The sequence below is a fragment of the Ambystoma mexicanum genome, chromosome 5p (assembly GCF_040938575.1).
Source record: "Ambystoma mexicanum isolate Mex_15411 chromosome 5p, UKY_AmexF1_1, whole genome shotgun sequence".
NCBI classification, from domain to species: Eukaryota; Metazoa; Chordata; class Amphibia; order Caudata; family Ambystomatidae; genus Ambystoma; species Ambystoma mexicanum.
Window position 1 is genome coordinate 1019041744 of NC_090930.1, and position 19154 is coordinate 1019060897.

At 45.8% G+C, this 19154-nt stretch overlaps 1 protein-coding gene across 1 annotated transcript in view; it reads right to left on the reverse strand.

Moving 5' to 3' along the window:
• LOC138480617 (collagen alpha-1(XXI) chain-like) overlaps positions 1-19154 on the reverse strand; it is a 703399-nt gene that overhangs the window by 146288 nt on the left and 537957 nt on the right. Inside the window, exons 20-22 of the mRNA XM_069612315.1 lie at positions 8458-8511; positions 8312-8365; positions 5048-5119 (exon numbers count right to left, since the gene is read on the reverse strand). Coding sequence (XP_069468416.1) covers positions 5048-5119; positions 8312-8365; positions 8458-8511 — 180 coding nt within the window. The remainder of the gene's footprint in view (positions 1-5047; positions 5120-8311; positions 8366-8457; positions 8512-19154) is intronic.

Below are 19154 nucleotides of genomic sequence, written 5' to 3' on the forward strand. Positions count from 1 at the left end.
TAATTAAGACCTACCGTTTGAAACCTGCAAATGAAGAACCTAAATACTTCACATAGTATGTTAATTAGCTTTGTAGAGAACCTGCAAGCATTAGGCAGTAGAAGTAGCAATACATGGTTACCCGCAATAAAGATGAATTTAGAACAGTAAAAACCAGACCTATTACACTTATAATATGCATTCACACTACTTAGTACATGCATTCACACTAATAGTCCGAAAGTAATGTCAATCACACGAGAAAGGCGCTGACAGCTTGGTAACACATAGCGTTTCAGGAGTTGTCATGGAGACATTCCCGCCCCAGGGTAATCGTCCGGGGGTGGGGCGCGAGGCGTACGTGCTCCAGCATTCCTGTCGGACCTCGGCGCCTCGACCCCGTCTCCAAGGCAACTTTTAAATAGAACGAAGAGACGTGCGCGCGCACGTCTCTCTGCAGTAGGCAGAACAACACAGGAAATGAAGGTAAATGTCGGAGAACATCCGCCGCTTTGATCATTAAAGACATGCTAGAACGGTTGTCTAAATAGCCTGTTTCCTTCACAGAGACAAGTTTAACGGATGCGTTTCACCACGCATTTGCAACACACCTGGCTGGAGCCGTGAGGGTTGCAAAAAGAAAAGCCTTTTGGGGCTTACCAGATTTGCATAAAAGTGATCAGGTAGGACACTCTTCTGTCCTTATACTATGTACATAGAATTTTGTAACGCTGATACTAAATGAAAATTCTGTTTTTCATTAACTTTTTCGGGCGTACCAATTGAATATTCGTGGGACAAACAAAATGGTATGTGTGAATTCGATTATGTATTGTATATGAATCCTTCAATGAACTTGTGTTAACATATACATGACTATGTGTAGCTTGATGATGTAATCAAGAGCCTATATACAGCCCTGATGAAGGTTTACACCGAAATGCATTGGCTTAATGTATATTGATGGCAAAATATGATCGTCCAACAGATCACATTCAGAATAAATTTAATTATAAAAACAGGGATGTGAATAAAACATTCCTGGCCAAAACTGCACAGATTTAACTGATGCTTTGATTTGAAGCTTTGATTTGAATTTATGAGAACGTTGGATTTAAATATTTTGGGAATTTGCAGCCCTCTCTAAGGGCCAACTGAGAAGCGCCAGTTATAATAAGGCAAAGTTGCCTTGTTTTCTTTTGTAGGCCAATCATTATCAAAGACATATTTGTCAAATACATACATCTGTGGTGTTTCCTATGTCCTCAAAATTCTCTATGAATGTATGCAATGCAACCAGGAAGCAAAATTGGTGCTCTTTGTCCCCCTCCCCTTTCTCATGGTATTTTTTTAATGGAATAGAGTGATTTACTCACTGATTTAATTGCTTATATACTAAGTGTGAGAGTAATTATATAGAGGAGCACACGCTAGAAAGCTTTATTTAAAATATGCAGACTGGATGCAACCAAGACCACCAGAGACAATGCTGAGTTCACAAAATACATGTTTGCAAAGTCCCATGATGTATTTTTGGGGGCAGGTGGGACCATGAAGGCAACACCTAGCACTCTTCAGGCCTCGCCCAGCACTTAGTACGAGCATCCGTCTTAGAATGTGTTTTTCCTCATACAACTTGCCTATGTAGAGTCATGAATTGGTTTGCACCAAGTGTGCAATATTCTTCATCTGTGACATTGTGCTCTACTTACATTTTCTTTTGATTCACCTGAAAAATCTTGTATTCAAAGGTGCATTTGTAGCTAATGTTTTGGCCTTTGACTGAGGCCTTTAACTTTACAAGTCTATGCTGCTTCAGTTCACATGTTTCCATACTCTATATACATTTAAAATGCAGAATCTTGCAACACGATACCTTTAATATGCAAACTCATATTTTGCCTGCTAGGTCTTAGCTAGTGCATGCATATGCACACTAGATGGCAGCATTGTGTAACAGGTTTTGGAATGTCAAATGGAATTAAAAAAATAGTTTCTGCTTATAATTAAGCATGGGGATCATAGTTACAGGCCTGAGTTAATCAAAGGCTTTAACACAGACCCCAGGCCATTACCTGAAGCGGTAATTCCCCCCCAGCAAGGGGCTTATTGCTATTAGTACCCCAGCCCTTTGGACCGGGGTACTAATAGAATGTTTTCGGAAGTTGTGAAACGGCATCAGCATTTTACAACTGAAAAGAAAAAAAGATGTCCGCTATGGAACGGGAGAAGGGACAACATAGTCCCTTCTCCTTTTCCATGGCAGTGTGTCACAGATCGGGAAAGGACCAGGACCACAAAGAGAAGGTAAGTTGGGCTGGAGGGGGAGAGAGTGAAATTTGGGGCAAAGGGGGGTGAGGGACGCGGGGCAGAGGCACTTACCTTGTTGCCCGGGGTGGGGGGGGGGAGAGATGGTGGCCTCCAGCACTGAGGAGGCTTGCAGTGGCCAGGAATAACATATGGTAATGTCCCGACTCCGAGTGTCTCCATTGGCTGGGAGGACAAAGCTGCACCCCCCCTCCCCCTCCACCGCCAGGTACTAATATACTGTACAATATTAACAATGAGAGTTTGTTCGGAAGGACATGAACCCAAACAAGGGTTTGAGGTAAACATGGACAGGGAAAATCAGGGGATTTCAATTTGGCTTGTTCCAAAACACTGTTTGTTTTCCCGTTGATGCATGCGCCATGGGTTGTAATAATGTAAGCAGGGTGCTTGTTGTTGGCAATACCTTATCTGATCAGAAAGAAAACCATTAACCCCGGACATGTGGATGATTAGAGTGATCATGTAAATAGGAACAGCCAAAAGCTGAGAGGGACTCTGGACCCTCACTGAATTAGAGAAACTCAATGAAATATACTTTTTGGATTGTAGTTTAGGATTCAATAACATAGACACAACTAAGATAGACTATTAAGGGTACTCTTGGAAGGACACAGAGAGAGAGGGGATACAGAGCGCTCAAGCTGCGGCCGCAGGTTAGGGTGAGAAGGCCAGGCACATTCCAGGTCAGTTTGTAGGCTGTTCTCCTGCTGAAGCTGCATTCCAGTGAGTCTCAGCCTATCTGACCTCCCTTAATGCACTGTTGAGTCCCAGGGGCTGCCTCAGCGATTCCCTCTCTTGCCTTCTTCTTCCTCCCAGCATGCCCTAAGGTCTCCCTCAGGCTATGGAACTGCCTTTGCCAGGGCGTCTCTCGACGGGCCGATCAAGGGCGGATCAACCAACAGCAAGAGGGAAAAATATTTTCATGTGACCCTGTAATGGGCTGTTATGTGAAGTGGTCTTGTACAGTGTGACTTCTGTTGTTGTCGTGACCTCTTCGCGCTAGTAATATGTACGCTTCGCATTTCTATGTAAAACATTGCCAATCCTTCGAAAGTACCAAGTAGGAATGCTGTATGTATGAAGCGGAAGGATAGCTCAGGGGCAACACATTTGTTTTGGAAGCAAGACAACACAGTGCAGCACAGGTTTGAATCCGCATCTTTTAATTAGAAACAACTTGTTTGTGTTAAGCGAGTTATAAAAGAACAGTTATAATTTAATAGGTGTTTCCAGGTGAATATGTAAAGACATATTCATTGCAGGCTTATTATGGTGGTTGAGCTTAACATGTTCAGTATTTTAGGAATGAATGGAGAAGTATGCCTCCATTAATTGTAAAGTACCTCCAACTGCTTATCAAGGGAGCTTGAACAGTGTTATAAAACATGCCAGCCTGCAAAACACCTGTAAAAGCCTGCACATTATTTTCTTATTGCAGGTCCATTGTGACATCACTACTGACCTGTAATAGGAAAATGACATCACTTCGGATATGTAATCAGTTATTACAGTCGGATTGTGATGTTTCAATGCCTGATGCTTGGTCCAGCATAGTGCAGAATCCTAGCTGCCACTGCAGATCATAATTAAAGCCAAGGCAAGAACTTCAATAGTTTTTCTTGCACAATCGCTTCCAGCGCCAATTTGCAGCCATTCATGCATAAGGAACTCTTGATGGTAGCATGTTCATGCTGTGCTCTGCCTGGGTTAAACGCACGAGAGCAAGACATTGGGGGTCATTACGAGTTGGGCGGTAAGGGTTTACCGGCACCGGTAAGGATGCCGGTGCCGGTAAACCCTTACTGCCCTATTCCGAGGTCCCTTAGCGGGTCCCAGCAGGAACGGCTGGTAAAACCAGGCGTCCCTAGCGGGTTCCCGGGAGCAGACTCGTAATGGGGCGGTAAGGAGTTGACGGCTCCGGCACCTTTACCGGCGCCATTAACCCCTTACCGCCAAGGTCGTAATGACCTCTTTTGGCTTTCGGAGCACGCCTTTCCCGAGTAAGCATGGCGGCGATGAAGAGCAGTGCCTCCATATATGTGGGGTTTCTATCGGACAAACCTAATTGGCTAGCAAACACGTGTGGTACATCAAGGAGCGGGGGTGAAGAGTTCATAAAGGGGAGAGAGGTACTATGGGAGTGGAGTGTTAACGCAGACTCAAGAATAATTTTGAAATCCACGTCAATCCTTTAAGGAAGTGATTTTCAAGCCCCGGCGGAGACATGAGAGGGTGGAGATCTTCTAATGCAAACATGTGGGAATTGGAGGGACATATTGGTTGAATTCAAGTTGTGAGAACTCCACATCTCCCTGCACGCTGAAACACGTGCTGCGGCAAGCAATTGTGAAACCAAACTTTTGAAATGTTTGATTCAGCACATAGTTCTTTCTGGAATTAAATCTGATGCTAATTTATACCAGGTGTTGTTCTAAAAAATGGCCAACTGTGAACCATTTTGCATTTTCCAGAGCATTAGGAGAACCCCTGACCCACTGGGCTTTGGGATCACCAAAAATATTATTGGCAATTAGTGGCGTCAGAGGGCCCATCATTGATTCAAAAGTAGCTTAGATAACAGGAAACAGGTGGAGCGCAGTTGAGGAAAAAGATACAGTAACATTCATTGTCAGCATTAGGTAAAGTTACAAACAATCATGCTGCTGACCTCCACAAAAGCCTAAATATGACAATGATAGAAAAACAGCAGGGCACAGTAGGATCCTTTCTGGTGTACCTTATGTCCTTCCGGGCCGTGTGCCCCCATCTGGCCAGGCTGCCCAGCGATCCCGGGCTCTCCTTTGGATCCCTAAAAACACATACAGCGAGAAAATGCAAAGCATTATTTCCTGCAGTAAATTATGTTGATAAATGCCCTCTTTTACATATCCATGCTCTAGATAGAAGAAGGCATGCTGCCATCTTTCTCTGGGATTCAGAGTATACCAGTCATCAAGATGCCAATGTATTATACATTTCTAAAGGCACAGTATTCACAAACCTGTTATACCCAACACTTATATTTCTTGTGTATATGTTTGATACTTTTTTGCACATGTACATATTGGGGGTAACCATTTGTTGGACCAAGTCTCTACCTGTGAGTCCCATCTCCCTGTCCTCCTTCTTCCCTGCCTGCAGTGGTCGAAGTGAGTGGGAACGGTCAGGAGCGTTGTTCCACTCCTTTGATTTTTTTCTGTTTACCATTTCTCTACTTTTAACGACCATTTTCACCCTTCTATATAGAGGATTTGTCTATTCATGTCCATTTGCCAGTGTAAAGTTGCAAAACGAGCCGTAGTTACTAGTCACTTATACTATTGCAATGCACTGGCCGCAACACTTGCTGCATGCTGCACTATGCTTCAGTCTACCCTCTCCCCTGTCGAGACCACAGTTCCACTACCTTTTTCGGTACACTTCTACCACTGCCTGCCTGGCCTTTTCTTGCTACGTCTTTCTGTCATCTGCCTGGCTGGTGGGATGGCTTTACAGATGTCTTTTCACCTTCCTATTTTTTTGTCTCTGATTGTAAGTGTGTCTGCTATCTTTCTGCCTGAATTGCTTTTTGCTTGTTTGAGCGTCCTTACACCGATCAGTCTGATTGCTTGCATGCCTATCACCTTGGTTGTCTTGCTGGGTTATTGAATGTCTGATTGTCTGTTTGGCTGTCTGCTGTAATTCTGTTTGCTAGCCTCCATTTCAGGATTATTGGCTCTTCATCTATCCATAAGCCTGTCTGATGTCTATATGGATGATTGGCTTGATTTTTCTCTTTTTCGTTTCCTGATTGTATGTCTTTTTATTTGATTGTCTTGTTGGCTGTTTGTCTGATGCCATACTGTCAGCCTGCATCTCTCTGTTTCTGGATTTGTGTCCATTTGCCTCTCTACCCATTAGCCTGTCTGCTGTCTATATAGCTGATCAGGTGGATTTTTCGCTTTTCAATTGTTGCAGTGTCGATCTGTTTTATTATGTGATTGTCTTGTTGGCTGTCAGCCTGTTGTCAGTCTGTCGGTCTGCCTCGCTGTTTATGGTTTTATCTGTTTGTCCTTCTATTCTCCAGCCTATTTGCTATCTATCTGATTGATTTTCAGGATTTTTCTTTTTAATTGACTGATTGCCTTCTCTCTTTTTTTCTGTCTAGTTGTTTTGATTGCTGATGTCATGCATGCTTCATGCCCCTTACGCCTGCACCTACCCGGCTGGCAGATGTAACCAGATTGACATCTTTTTTCCAAGACCAGAAGCAGGATCAGGAGCAGACAAGGTGCCTGGTGCCGAGATAAGTATGCATTGACCAACTCGTCTGTGGGTTCCGCCGTGATACCTTCACACCACATGCAAGGGAGGCCATTAACCGGGTCCTGCGCATGTGCAGTGTGGCGCGCATCTCCTGTTGCCAGGGAAGCACATTCCAGTGCAGCGAGCCTCACTATCATGCCGGTGACCAATAAAGACCTGGTCTTTCATCTGTTCTTTGCGTCTTAACGCTTCCCTGTCCCGGTTGCACGTACTATTTACCTGGCTCTCTACCAGCTTCTGCCCTTCTTTTTCCCCGTCTCCCCAGCTTGCCTCCTCCTCTTGCCCTGCATCCCTTCTGTTCTGATCTTGGTGCTTCTCCATCAGCTGCCATGCTTCATCACTGCTCCCGGATCCTTTGCCTATTGATTCCCATCACCCTCCAGGTTGCCTGGCCATGGCCTTGGACTACGCATTCCACCTGGCTCCCGCGTCAGTGCATTGCACTGTCTCTGCGTCACGCTAATCAGGGAAGCCCACCCGTTGTGTGGAGAGGTGGTCTCCAAGTGCTTTACAGCTTTGTTATGGCGGGAGCATGCAGAAACTGATCATCATCCTGAACGCAACTCGGCCAAAGGACAGGTACACAGCAGAGATGGGATGCAGTGCTTGACAGCTGATTGTATATACCCCTTTCTTGAAGATCCATGCCCTTTCACACAGCCCTTGGTACTCAAAAGCTGCCACTGTTTGCCAAATTATTATTCACTGTCATAAATGAATCTGATCACCTCCAAATATTTGAATGAATTGTGGCATGCCTGGTTTTTAATAGAGTTTCAATATTAATGTGTAGAATAAAGGGGTTGAATAGCCAGCACTGGGAATTGTCCAACCCATTCACACTCAGACCAGGAGCAGTAAAACAATGGTTTTCTTTCTGAGGGGATTAATCCAGAGTGAAGGCTCATGGGAGTTTTTGACAGCAGTGTCAGGTGGCTTGGTCATCGGAAGATGGTGCTAATTTAGTTTAGTTTAGTTTAGTCTATTTATTTGTAAAGCACATAAAGCACACCAAGCCCATAGACATCTGGGCGCTGTGCTTACAGGTTCCAAATGGATACAAAACATGGAATACAGCAGTATGATACATAAAAGTTGCGTATATACATCAGACATCAGTATAGTGATACAGAGTTACATATATAAATCAGCCAAGAATTTACATACATATGTACATGGCTGGTCATAGTTATACGACCACATTGAGGTCTTGCTCGTGGAGCTATACTTTGACCTTTTTCCGGAATAGGAAGTAAGAGGGTTCCTCTCTTAGAGGTAGAGGGAGGGCACTCCATTTCTTTGCAGCAAGGACTGGGAAACTAACCCCGCCTGCTCGTTGTTGCTTGAAGCGTGGGATGTTGGCACAGTGCGACTGGGCTGTTCTGGTGGGCCGTGTCGTGGTGTGGCGGGAGATAGTATTGGACAAGTTTGGGAGCCTGATTAGATAAGCACCTATGGGTGAGGGACAATGTTTTGAGTGCAATTCTTTGCATAATGTTAAGCCATTTTATTGTATTTCTGGTTTCAGAGATGTGTTGTTTCATATTGTCTAATGTGAGCTTCTCATTTTCAAGATCAGTATTTAGCGTCTTACTCAGTCCACGTGTTGACCAAGCATGCCTGGTGCTGTGCAGCACCGGAAGGGATGCTGAAATGACATGATTCGCTTGTATTTGAAATGCAGAACTCTACTCACTTTTAACCCTGGGAGGCCTGAAGGTCCTGGGAATCCAGCTTCACCGGCAACGCCCTAAGCAGGGAGACAGTGAGAAACTCATCAGAAGGTTCCCAGATGATTACAATTTGATACAAGACAACATAGAGAGAAATACAAAGCTGTACCTTTGGCCCTTCAGGTCCTTGTGTGCCGGGGAGGCCACTGGGTCCATGATCCCCCTACGAAAAAGGATACATATCAAGCATATTGCTTCCGAATTGCATGCTATAGCAGCCTTTTGTTAGAAGGGAATGCACATCACAAAAATGCAAATCCCCTCTTTGTGCATGCGCAGAGTCTTAGCTATTGCTGCCCTGGAAGTGCAGTGTTTCATCCCTGTGGACATGTGAACCAGGTGCTGCTTTAGTTGGCAAAATGGCCCTCTAGGAACTCTATAAACGGACCATGTGAGCCATCCTCTCATTCTCAATCAACATGTGGCCAGCCACAGGGGGGTGGATGCAACATCAGGCTTCTGCAGCGTTCAAGGAGGGTTTGAATAGTCCCCCCACTATTTCAGCGCAGCACCTGCAGTTGTGTGTTCCCTTCTGTGGGGGTTGAGGCATTCATTTGAGTGTATGTCATGCTTGCCTACATTTCAAAATAAGAAACCCGGAGATCTACAGAAACTTAATGCCCTCACCCACACATTCGCAAGGCCACGCCCACATGCTCAGTCAGTTGTGTGCAGTACAGCAGTTTGTCATAGGGTGACCAGACGTCCTGGTTTTGCCAAGACTGTCCTGGGATTGAGACCTCTGTCCCCCTGTCCCCTTTCCTGGCTTTGGGCAAGGGGAGAGTGAGAGTCCCGTTTCTTTTTTTTCACAAACAATTATATAAACAGTATTAGATGTTAAGAATGTTGTCATCTTCGGATGGGTTCGAACTCCCAATGTTCCAGAAACAAGCCTTATGCATTAACTCATTGCACCATAGACACAGGCTGAGAGGAAAGTACATAGCAAGATATGTAATGTCAAACAGAGCAAAAGCACCTTTGTTATTAATATTTACATTTTGTTGTGTTTATAGATGAGATGCTCAACATTTTGACACTAAGCACCAATAACAGTAAAGTTAATTGTAAAATACATAATCCAATCAGTATCTTGCTTGTTTTGTACGTAATTTTATCAACACTCAAAGCCGCACAATTTGTATGCATATACTGTGGGAATGGGGTCGGGGGAGGTCCGGTTACGGTGGGCAGTCCCTCTTTTATGTTGTTGGGTGTCCCTTTTTTTTTCTTGAAAATCTGGCCACCCTAGGTTGTCAGCACTGAGGATTTGCTGAGCGATATATTGTCACAGCGCGACATCAGAAGATTTGTTATCTGCAATGATATTGTGCAACCTACTCAGTGCTGAGTGCCCGCACTGCGCTTGAAAAGTACGAACATAGGCTGGGAGAGGTCAGCACCCAAGGCCGTGTTATGAAAAGCTCAGAGTACACACACTCATTTGACAATGATCAGGGTATTACGATGAGGTAATATGCCATGCTTCAGCTGCAGGACAAGACTAGGCTGAGTCAGGGACGTCATTTCACCAAAATGCCAGGGGTAGCGGAAGTGACATCACACGACCCTTGACCCCTGATGACATCACAGGAAGTGATATCATTTGACCCACCCCGAAGTGATATCGCGGGAAGCGATGGAACACGAACCTTTCACCCGTTGCCAAAACAGGAAGTGACATCACAGCATAGTACAGTACGAAAAATATAGTTACGATATCACTATAATGTGATGTACATTTCACGCAAGAATGGATTGCCATATGTAGCGTGAAGGTCAGTTTGTATAGGCCCATATTACCAAATTACTGTGAATGCAAGCAGACGTCCATGACCAAATGATAATGATGTGTTACTATATAGCACTTACACTTAAGCGCTTTATATAGAAAAAATATACACCCAATATCACCCAACCTGTCTTGGTACTCATTTATCGACCTCAGAAGGATTAAAGGCTGAGTTGAGGCGTTTAAGAACAGACTAAATCAGTGACTCACCCCCTGAAGTGTGCCTGAAATAAACCTTTAATGAGTTTAGTAATTATTGTACAGAATTCCAGAAAGACACATTTGGTTTCCTATTCTTTCTTATTTAGGGTCAGTGCTGAAAGTGTTAGACTTGTGGCACTCCTGTTCTTATTTGTCTTATTTTTTTTTTTTAAAGGGCCTGAACATGAGAGCCAGCCACTCCAGGACCTTGCATTACAAAAAACGAAAAAAAAAAAAGAAAAAAAAAACGAAATGTTTTTTTTTTATTTCTTTTTTTTAACAGAGGTCGCAAGGGAGACCACAGAGGTCGCAAGGGAGACCTCAGAGGTCGCAGTTGCGACCTCTGGCGACCCCCAAATGACGTCCCTGGGCTGAGTATCGAGGCCATGGACTGCCACCAGATCTGTAATGCAGGTCCCCACGGTATACGGCGGATTCCATAGCCCATCCAGGAGCCCTGTACACTATCAAACGCTGATGGCCTGGTAACCCGCCAATCACAATGATGCTCGGACGGATGGACGGAAACCCAAGGACTCCACTCTTTTCCCTGGGGACCCGGAGAAGAGCATAAAAACCTGGCGTCTCTGGGCTAAACCCGGAGGTTAGGCAGGTATGGTGTATGTGTGTGTGAATGAGCAGCTGACAAATGGAATAATGTGTTTGGGTTCATGTAAAGGGGAAAGATATGAGGCATGGTGGTCGTGTCACCAGGATATTGTGTTCCTTGTTTGTGTGGGTTAGCTAAGGTTCTGGATTGTGGAATGTCTGCAGGTTTCAGGGAATGCAGTTGGGATCTTGTGGTGAGTGGAAGGCTGCCTCCTCTGCCTCTTCAATAGAAGACTTTACTCACCTTTTGAATTGAGGGCTGTTCGGTTTGTTCTTCCAGCTTTGAAAGCACTCCAGAATGGGCTCTGCAGCTGAACTGTTGCAAGTGCACATGCTTGCGTGTGCCCCTGTAAACTGAGGTCAAAGTTTGAGTACTTGGAAACGGTTGAGCACCTTGAAGTATACTGATGCCCCTGTGCATCGATGAGGGCTAAAGAGTAGGGTTGTAGGTAGCTTAGCGTAGGTCAGTGGAGCTGGTTTGTTCTCATTGCTGCCGTGTTGACTGGAGTCATGAATCTGAAAAATTGATGTGCATCAGCATGGTCCTTATGATGCTACAAGGTGTGGGCAGTGCAGGCAACAGCCTGTCTGTGTATTGTTGAAGCGTGGTGGCGCGGCAGCGTAAACTGGCGTAAGGTCTAGAACATCGTGTAAGCATACCTGGTGTTGTGAAGCTTTTTAACTTGGAAAGGTCGATCTGAAGCAGATTGGGAACAGTGCTCTGTTGGTGTCATGTGTAAGCTTGCTTGGTAGAAGGCACCGTAGAGTGTTTGTTAGGAGTTGCTGGTTTGCAGTTGGGTAGCAGCGTGGATGACGGTGGCTCCTAATAGTGAAATATGCAAATAGCAAATAACAAGGGGACTCCTGGGAGACTCTCTGCCAGACATGAGTCCTGGTTACAAAAGCTTTTTTTGAAATATTTGCAAGGAACATGGGGTTGGTCACCCTACATTACATGGGGGCAACCAGACGTGGACTCCCTGCTCACTGTGCTCAGAGAGGCACAGCTTCACCTCACTGATGAGGCCCAAATAGGCTGAAAACACGTGTATGGGGTTGCTGTTGGTACTCTTGTTCAGAGAGGAATTGCCATAGCATTTTGGTGCTGGACTGCCCATGTGGGCGGGACAAAGACTGATATGTTGGTGTGGCCATGGGCATCAGCTGAAAGTGTATGGAGATGTCGGTGGTTGTGAAGGTACCTGTTGCAGTGTAGAGGTGACAATGTTGGCAACGTGGGAGTGCATATGCTGGTGTGAGCAATGGCTCCTGTTAGTTTAGCTCGTGGTGATGCTGCCAGAAGCAGGGTGTGTGCTGTTCGCGGCTAGATTGGGGGTAGTCTGGTGGGAATCATAAGGCTGCATGGGCACTGAGGATGCTAAAGGAATGGGAGGAGGCAATACCCCTGCCATTGCTCCACAGGCACGCAGACAATGAGCAGGCTAACCATGAGAAGGGTGCCTTTTTGGCTTCGTTCATCTCCAGTGATGATGCCTAGAGATGTTGTGGAAGATGACCCTCCTTTATTTCTAGTCAAATGCATGGTGGGGAATTGTGCACACACCATCCAACTCAAGAGTGGGCTTGGGAAATAGATTCTAGGATTTACAACAGCAAAGCCAACAAAAACATTTGAAAAATTCAACTTTTCCACTATTTGCATTTCCAGTTCTTTTTTGCATGCATGAACCTAGCCACTACACCACTGCCACGGATTTAAATGTATGAGGGTTTTGTACTAGCATAATACTTGGGATATTCCACGTTGTTTTCTTATTGGGCGTTAGTATGTAACATTGTTTTACCCCTCTCGTTTTGCCTTTTTTACTTTCTTCTTACTCCATAGACTGTGGCCTGCTGACCCCAAGCAGAGGACAAGAAATATGCTTGAATGTGGTTATTGATAATACTGCATACGGGTATTTATGAACTTCAAATCCCCCAAATTAGAACTCTGAGCAAAAGGCAAAACATGTGAGATGAAGTCCTCTTTGTACTAAAGACATTATCAGCCAACAGCTGTGAAGAAGCCGGGTCAAATCCTCGGAAACACACAATCAGGACTACTGTCTCCAACTGGGCGTGACAGGGCGAACCACAGCAGGGGCTTTTGAAACATCTGGAGATACCCACTCACCGAGGGAGATGATATGGAGCTGGTCCAGTTGTGTTTGGACCTGACTCATCTTCATTGGGAGATAGCCTCTGAGTTTTCATCCTGCAAGCAGCCCCCGCAGGAGATAGCCAAGCGCGGGGGCGGCTGGCAAGATGGGGCTGCATTGTCTCTTCTGAAGATGGAAACGTCCTGGGGGGTGGGTGCGAATGTATCATTCTGTGAGCAATCTGACATCTTGGTGACCCGGTGAGTCATTGTTCGGGTGAAGGCTATTGTAGGAGTGAGCGGTCGACTGACTCTTTATTTAACATGGGATATTTCAAAAGGTCCTATGGGACCTCTTCACAATTAACCTATTTGGCGGCACCTTCCATTATGCCAGGACTCTTGTGAATCATGAGTTGCAAAAAGGGCTCTTTGTGGTGCAATACCCTCCCCCTGTACCGCTCCACGACTCTTTGCTCATCCAGGGGGACACCTGCAGAACCCCAGTCCTTAACCCTTGCCCCGACTCTCTACTCTCTCCCAACTTTCTTTCCACTCACCTCGATTCCTCTTTGCGCCTTCCATGGAGATGCGCCGGACCAGCCCCCCCCCGTCCCTCTATGCTAAGCAGCATGTGGAAAGGACGTTTCGCAATGGATTACGTGCAACATCATTTTTCCGCAAAGGAACATTGGGGGCGTTTTCACAGACACCAAGAAGAAAAGAAAGAAAGAAAGAACTATGAAAATGGGGGAAGATGTAGCAAAGGTGCTGGTGACAAAGAGCCAGTTCAATGAGGGGACATCTGGACAAATATGCTCAAAATGTGAATATGTATGAGCAACACGCCAATTATTTTTGCATGCACTGTGGGTGAGCCAAAAGTTATTGGAAGCGGGCATTAGGTTCATGTTGAAGTCAAGACTAGATGAAGTAAAGGCATTTACTGTCATGAGGTCTTTTACAGATACCTTGCACCCGCTCATGTGCAGTTTTGGATGGTGCTACCACTAAAAAGATATTCTTTCAATTCACCAGGACAAACTTTGTGTTAGTGTTCCATTTTAGCACTTAGGACACCTTTTGTACGGCTGCCAAAATGAATTGAAAGAATGTGTGTTTTGACACTTCAGATATTTTTCCCTAGTGCTGATACCGTGCAAATTACACTCGTATCTGTGCAAGGTTTCTGCAACACATCCCTATCTGGAAAGAGCATAATAAAGGGGGACACTATTGTATGGAAGGAATCTTTCCAGAGACTGTTTTCAGTACTCGAAAGGATCCCTCACCAAGCTAATCAACCTCTGGTCCCCTTTGAATATCCTCAGCTCACCCAGGGTAGCTGTGGTCGAGCAGCCAAGGCATAACTCTTAGGAGGTTGTCTGGGTTATCAGAAAGATAATAAATCGTGTTATTGTACTGAATAAGTGAATGCCATTTCTGTGCTCCCACAATTTGTATTTGAGTATTTGTCAGGTGCTAAATTGCATAGGAACCGGACAGGCGAACCTGTATCTGGGCGCAGATATCAAAATGTAGAGCGCCAGACTACGCGACTGAAAAATGATCAGCAGAAGAGGAATGTTTTATAGTTTTCTCCAGAATGTCCAGAGGGAATCATCCAAATACTGTGACTAAAAATGTTTTGCTTATACCGAGAATGGCGCCTTTGCGCCGTTATAATATCCCGACCCCCATTACTCTGACTAATGGAAGCAGGGGTCGCAGGGGTGTCCCCCGCTCCCGTCAGTCAGAGTAATGGGAGTCAGAGGTTGCGGGGTTTGGGATGCCCTGCATCCATTACATGGTAGTGGGGGATAGGAAAGAGCATAGAAAAAAAAGCACCCAATAAGTGGGTGGGAACTGATGCCGCAGGGATCGAGGGAAGTCGGCGGCATAAGGTAAGTGGCCAAGGGGGGATGCGGGCCACAGTGGTCTATCTGATCACTGCGCTGCGCCGTAATGGTCGTCGACATTTTCAAGATTCGTCCAGAGAGTATCCACCTTATGAAGATCCCCATGATTAGGACCAATCACAGCAAAGCGTCTATCGCCCAGAGCAGCAATGCGTGGGAGGAACAACCAACACGTTGCCATGCATAGATCTAAAGCACCTACCTGTCTGGCTGATGCCATTTCAGTAGCACAGTAAAGTACGGTGGGCAAGGCCCAGTTTGCACTTGAAGACTCAGCAAAGGATTGGGAAACGTATTTTCTGCTGGACCAGAAGATAGTGAAGATGTCGTCGTAAAGGTGTCACAGCCGAGCCTTTAGGTAACTAGAAAACGAGAGGAACTGCCTAGTTTTGACTCTTTTGGAGCCTTCCATGCGGGTAGTTCGGTAACCAGCTTAAGGATCAATATAAGAATTGATAAGAGACCTGGTGACCAACTGCCAATGTTCTTTAGGGATGAAGGGCAGGGCTCTTTTCAACAATCGGAGGCGAAAGAAAGCTCCTCTAGAGACTTTTATAATAACAATATGACCATTACAAATGACAAATAGACAATTAGAATGATTTGTCTGATTGTACGATAGGTAAGTATAATGAAAAACTACAGGCGCAGGTAAGTATTTCACATTGAATGACGAATTGGAAAGTGTAGGAAGTGTTTGATCAGTGCGGGTTATCGGGCACTACACGTCAAGCACAGAAAACAGCTGTTGCCCTGTTCACTGGCTTTGGAGTTCTCCAACAGTCTCTGCGAGCCTGCAGTGTTTACAAAGTAGCAACAGTCCTTTGCAGTGATTTGCTGGTTTCTTCTTTAATTGGTGGCACGACTTGTGGCACCTTACATATCAAAAAGAAGCCAATGCAGTGGCAGTCCTTTGTTCACCGTCCTTTTCCCAACAAGGTGATCGACCTATTCAGTGCACCGTCCAATGGAACTTGGTTCAACTTGCGCTTCCGGCTCTTCTCAGATTTCAGTTAGGGTCTTTCTCCATACTTCACAATGAAGCCGTACAGTGTATCAATGAATGTTGTATGCTACAGATCAGAAGGCTTGCTGGTTGTTCAGCAATTCCCAGTACTACAAGTCAGCAGACTGGCGGATTCTTCTGGTATCAGCCTGATGCTCCACTACAGAATGACACATCAGGTTTTCCTCAGCTCTCTCCACCAGGATCCAGCTTTTAAAGTGTTCTGGTCGCAAGATGCACTTGTGAAGCCACTGATGTGTTGTCTGATAGCCTCTGTGGCTGTTGTAGTGACCCCCGAATCAGCAGTTCACAAGGACGCCCCAGGGACTGGAAATTGCATCCTCCGAGACTCAGATGGTCTTAGCAGTCTCTCTCATAATGCTTGCCATGGGTTACAGATGCTGCTTGCCATTGCTGACAGTCTTCTTCTGCCCATGCCTCCTTGGGTCAGGATATGCCCAGGGGTCACAGACAGACATGTTTGGCAGAGGATCTGGAGGACATGCGAATCACTGGGTCTTGGTGGGTTATCTTAGAGGTGGACGCCATCGGGACTTGCTTTTGGTCACTGGAAGACTAGTGGGTGCACAGTCTGGCAGAGGTTTGCATCAGAAAATGTGGTTGTAAGGATGCCGTACAGCAAAGCCTACTCATGATTTGTCTTGGTATAGCTTCTTCCCGTTTCGCGACCTGTCGCCAGGATGACTTCCCTTGAAAGACAAGGTATGGGTGAAGATCTTTGGGTTAAATCGGAATCTGGGGAACTGTGTGCCGCTGGATTTCACTCGTTGACATTTCTGGCACCCGCCACTGGGGTCACATCATTCAAACCCTCCAAAGCATCTTTCTGGGTTTTCACTCAGGCGTGGATTCCAGGAGGCAGGAGCCCTAGTATCCAGCCAGCCCTGGTCCTGCAGCCCTTCCACTTCTGACAGGTGGAAGATGGATGCCATACCATGTGTGGCTACATCTGTACCCTATCCTCACTCTCAGAAGATACAACATTACGCTTCTGAGGTCAGCACTGGTTTATACACAGCGATCCCCACTAGGGGCACCCTTAGGGTACTGCAGGATGCATCCCACTAACATAACGCATTATATATAGTCTGCCACCAACCAGTGGAGCCCACACAAGCCACTGAGCGAGGGGACCTGCATACTGAGCGGGCAGCTTTGGTGTAACCTTACCTTGAAAGGTCAAGTGTCTCTCAGAAGCACACACAGGAATAGCATTCTTGATGAAACTTTGAGGAAGACACATCAGGGAAAAGTCGTAATAACTAGCAGGGCAAACATGATGCAAAAGCTCAGGGGCCTCTCAGCAGTGTTGCACTTTATTTGCACTGTGTGAGAGTTATACACCTCTCATGCACTCATGCCTTTTCCTCTCTTCCTCAGACAATGTAAGGATTCCCTCACACTCACTCTGAGGCAAAAATTCAAGTTAACGAGTAGCTTGGGCCTTCCCAGATCCTTCATGCAGCCTATTGACTAGTAAATGAATGTCTAGCCACAACAACACATCATTCCCAGCCAAAATGTGGACTGGCCATACCCTTCAACGTTTAGTCATGATGACTTCAAGGTTTCTCACCTGTGTGGAAAGGTGACAGTAGAAGTTATTACAATCTTCCCAGAATTTGGCTTTAAGTGGGTGGTCCTGGGGGTGCGATGACTGATGGGCCCCAGGGGCATTACCTTATGCGGTAATGGCACACAGTCTCGGGGCATATTGCCAAAATCAGAACTGATTGGCTGACTGCCAAATGACTGAAAGTTGCATAAGTGTATGATTGGAGGATAGAGACACTGCCTATCGTGGTTGATGTATAATAGAGGACACTCTGAACCAGTTTGATGTTAAATGCTATGACTTGATCCCTACATTCCAGGATGAAGGAATCACTTGGACAGCTCTGATTGCCACATGAACACTTTTGCGGACACTTGGATGGGCAAACTCAAGGGATGGGTATTCCAGAGGAATCAGTCATCCCACACCCGGGCCCACCCACTTAAAGCCCTTTGTGAGCTCCTAGATTTCAAACTCCCCAAAAAGCGAAATATGTTGGATATTGCGGGCCACACCAAATCGGCTGAAAAAAATCTGACTTTTTGGTGCGCAGCCTGCAATATTCCAAATGTTCACATCCAACCCTTTTGTCAATGGTCAAGGAACCACTCGCTTGAGAGATACGGCTAATAGTCCCACTGCCCTGAAAGTACTCTGATCTGATCTGGAGGGAGTTTTCAGTTAAATAGACTTGTTAGGTCAACTAGACTGGCTAGGATCACTGTGAAATGATCGAATCCGAAATGACCGAGGGAGAAAACGCGGACATTTTGGACCACGTGCCCCTCCCACACCCTTCCATATCTTCTGGCAGGGTCCTTTCCTTTTCTTCTCTTTTTTTAAGTTTGCTTGTGACCAGTTTTACTTTTTATGGAAGCGGGGGACACTCCCGCAACCCTTGAAGTCCCGGAATGTCGATCAAAGGTAGCGGGGGACACCCCTGCAACTCCAGCTCCCCTTGATCGACATTTTTGGAATTCGCTTTTTTTTCAACGCCCTTTTCAGAGTTTTCTGCCATTTTATTTTTTTTTCGTTAATTTCTTCAGATTCAGACTGGCTAATGGACCCCTCGGAAATTCTATTCTGCTCCAGTGACTATCCAAATGAAGAATGAAGATGAAGTCACTATTCCTATTAACACACAGGCCAATCTCTCAGCGAAGATGTTGTTTGGGAATTTGCTGACAGAATTAGGCCTATTTCCAGTTTCTAATCACCTAACTCAGGCTGTGATCACCAGATCACACTCACAGCCCAGAACAGACCACGCTGCTAAAGAGGGTACTGCTAGGCCCTTAGCACCACAGCATACTGTTGTGCATTGGGTTAGTTGATGAGAGCAGCCTCGATGGTTGTCTGGCACCAGTTTTTCTAGCATCCCACTCAGCTCTCTATGGTTTGCAAATGTTTCTGGTGCTGGTGCTGTGCAGCCGGTTCCAGCTTCCCTCTTCACGTCAGAGGCTAACACCTATACACCCTCACCTGAGTGCTGCAGGTGCCCAAGGCCCTTGCGTTAACAGGAAAGGATGCCTCTGTGTATGGATGGAGGCTGGGACTCATCCCGGCATGGGCTGAAGCGCACTTCCACCACAACGGCGTGCA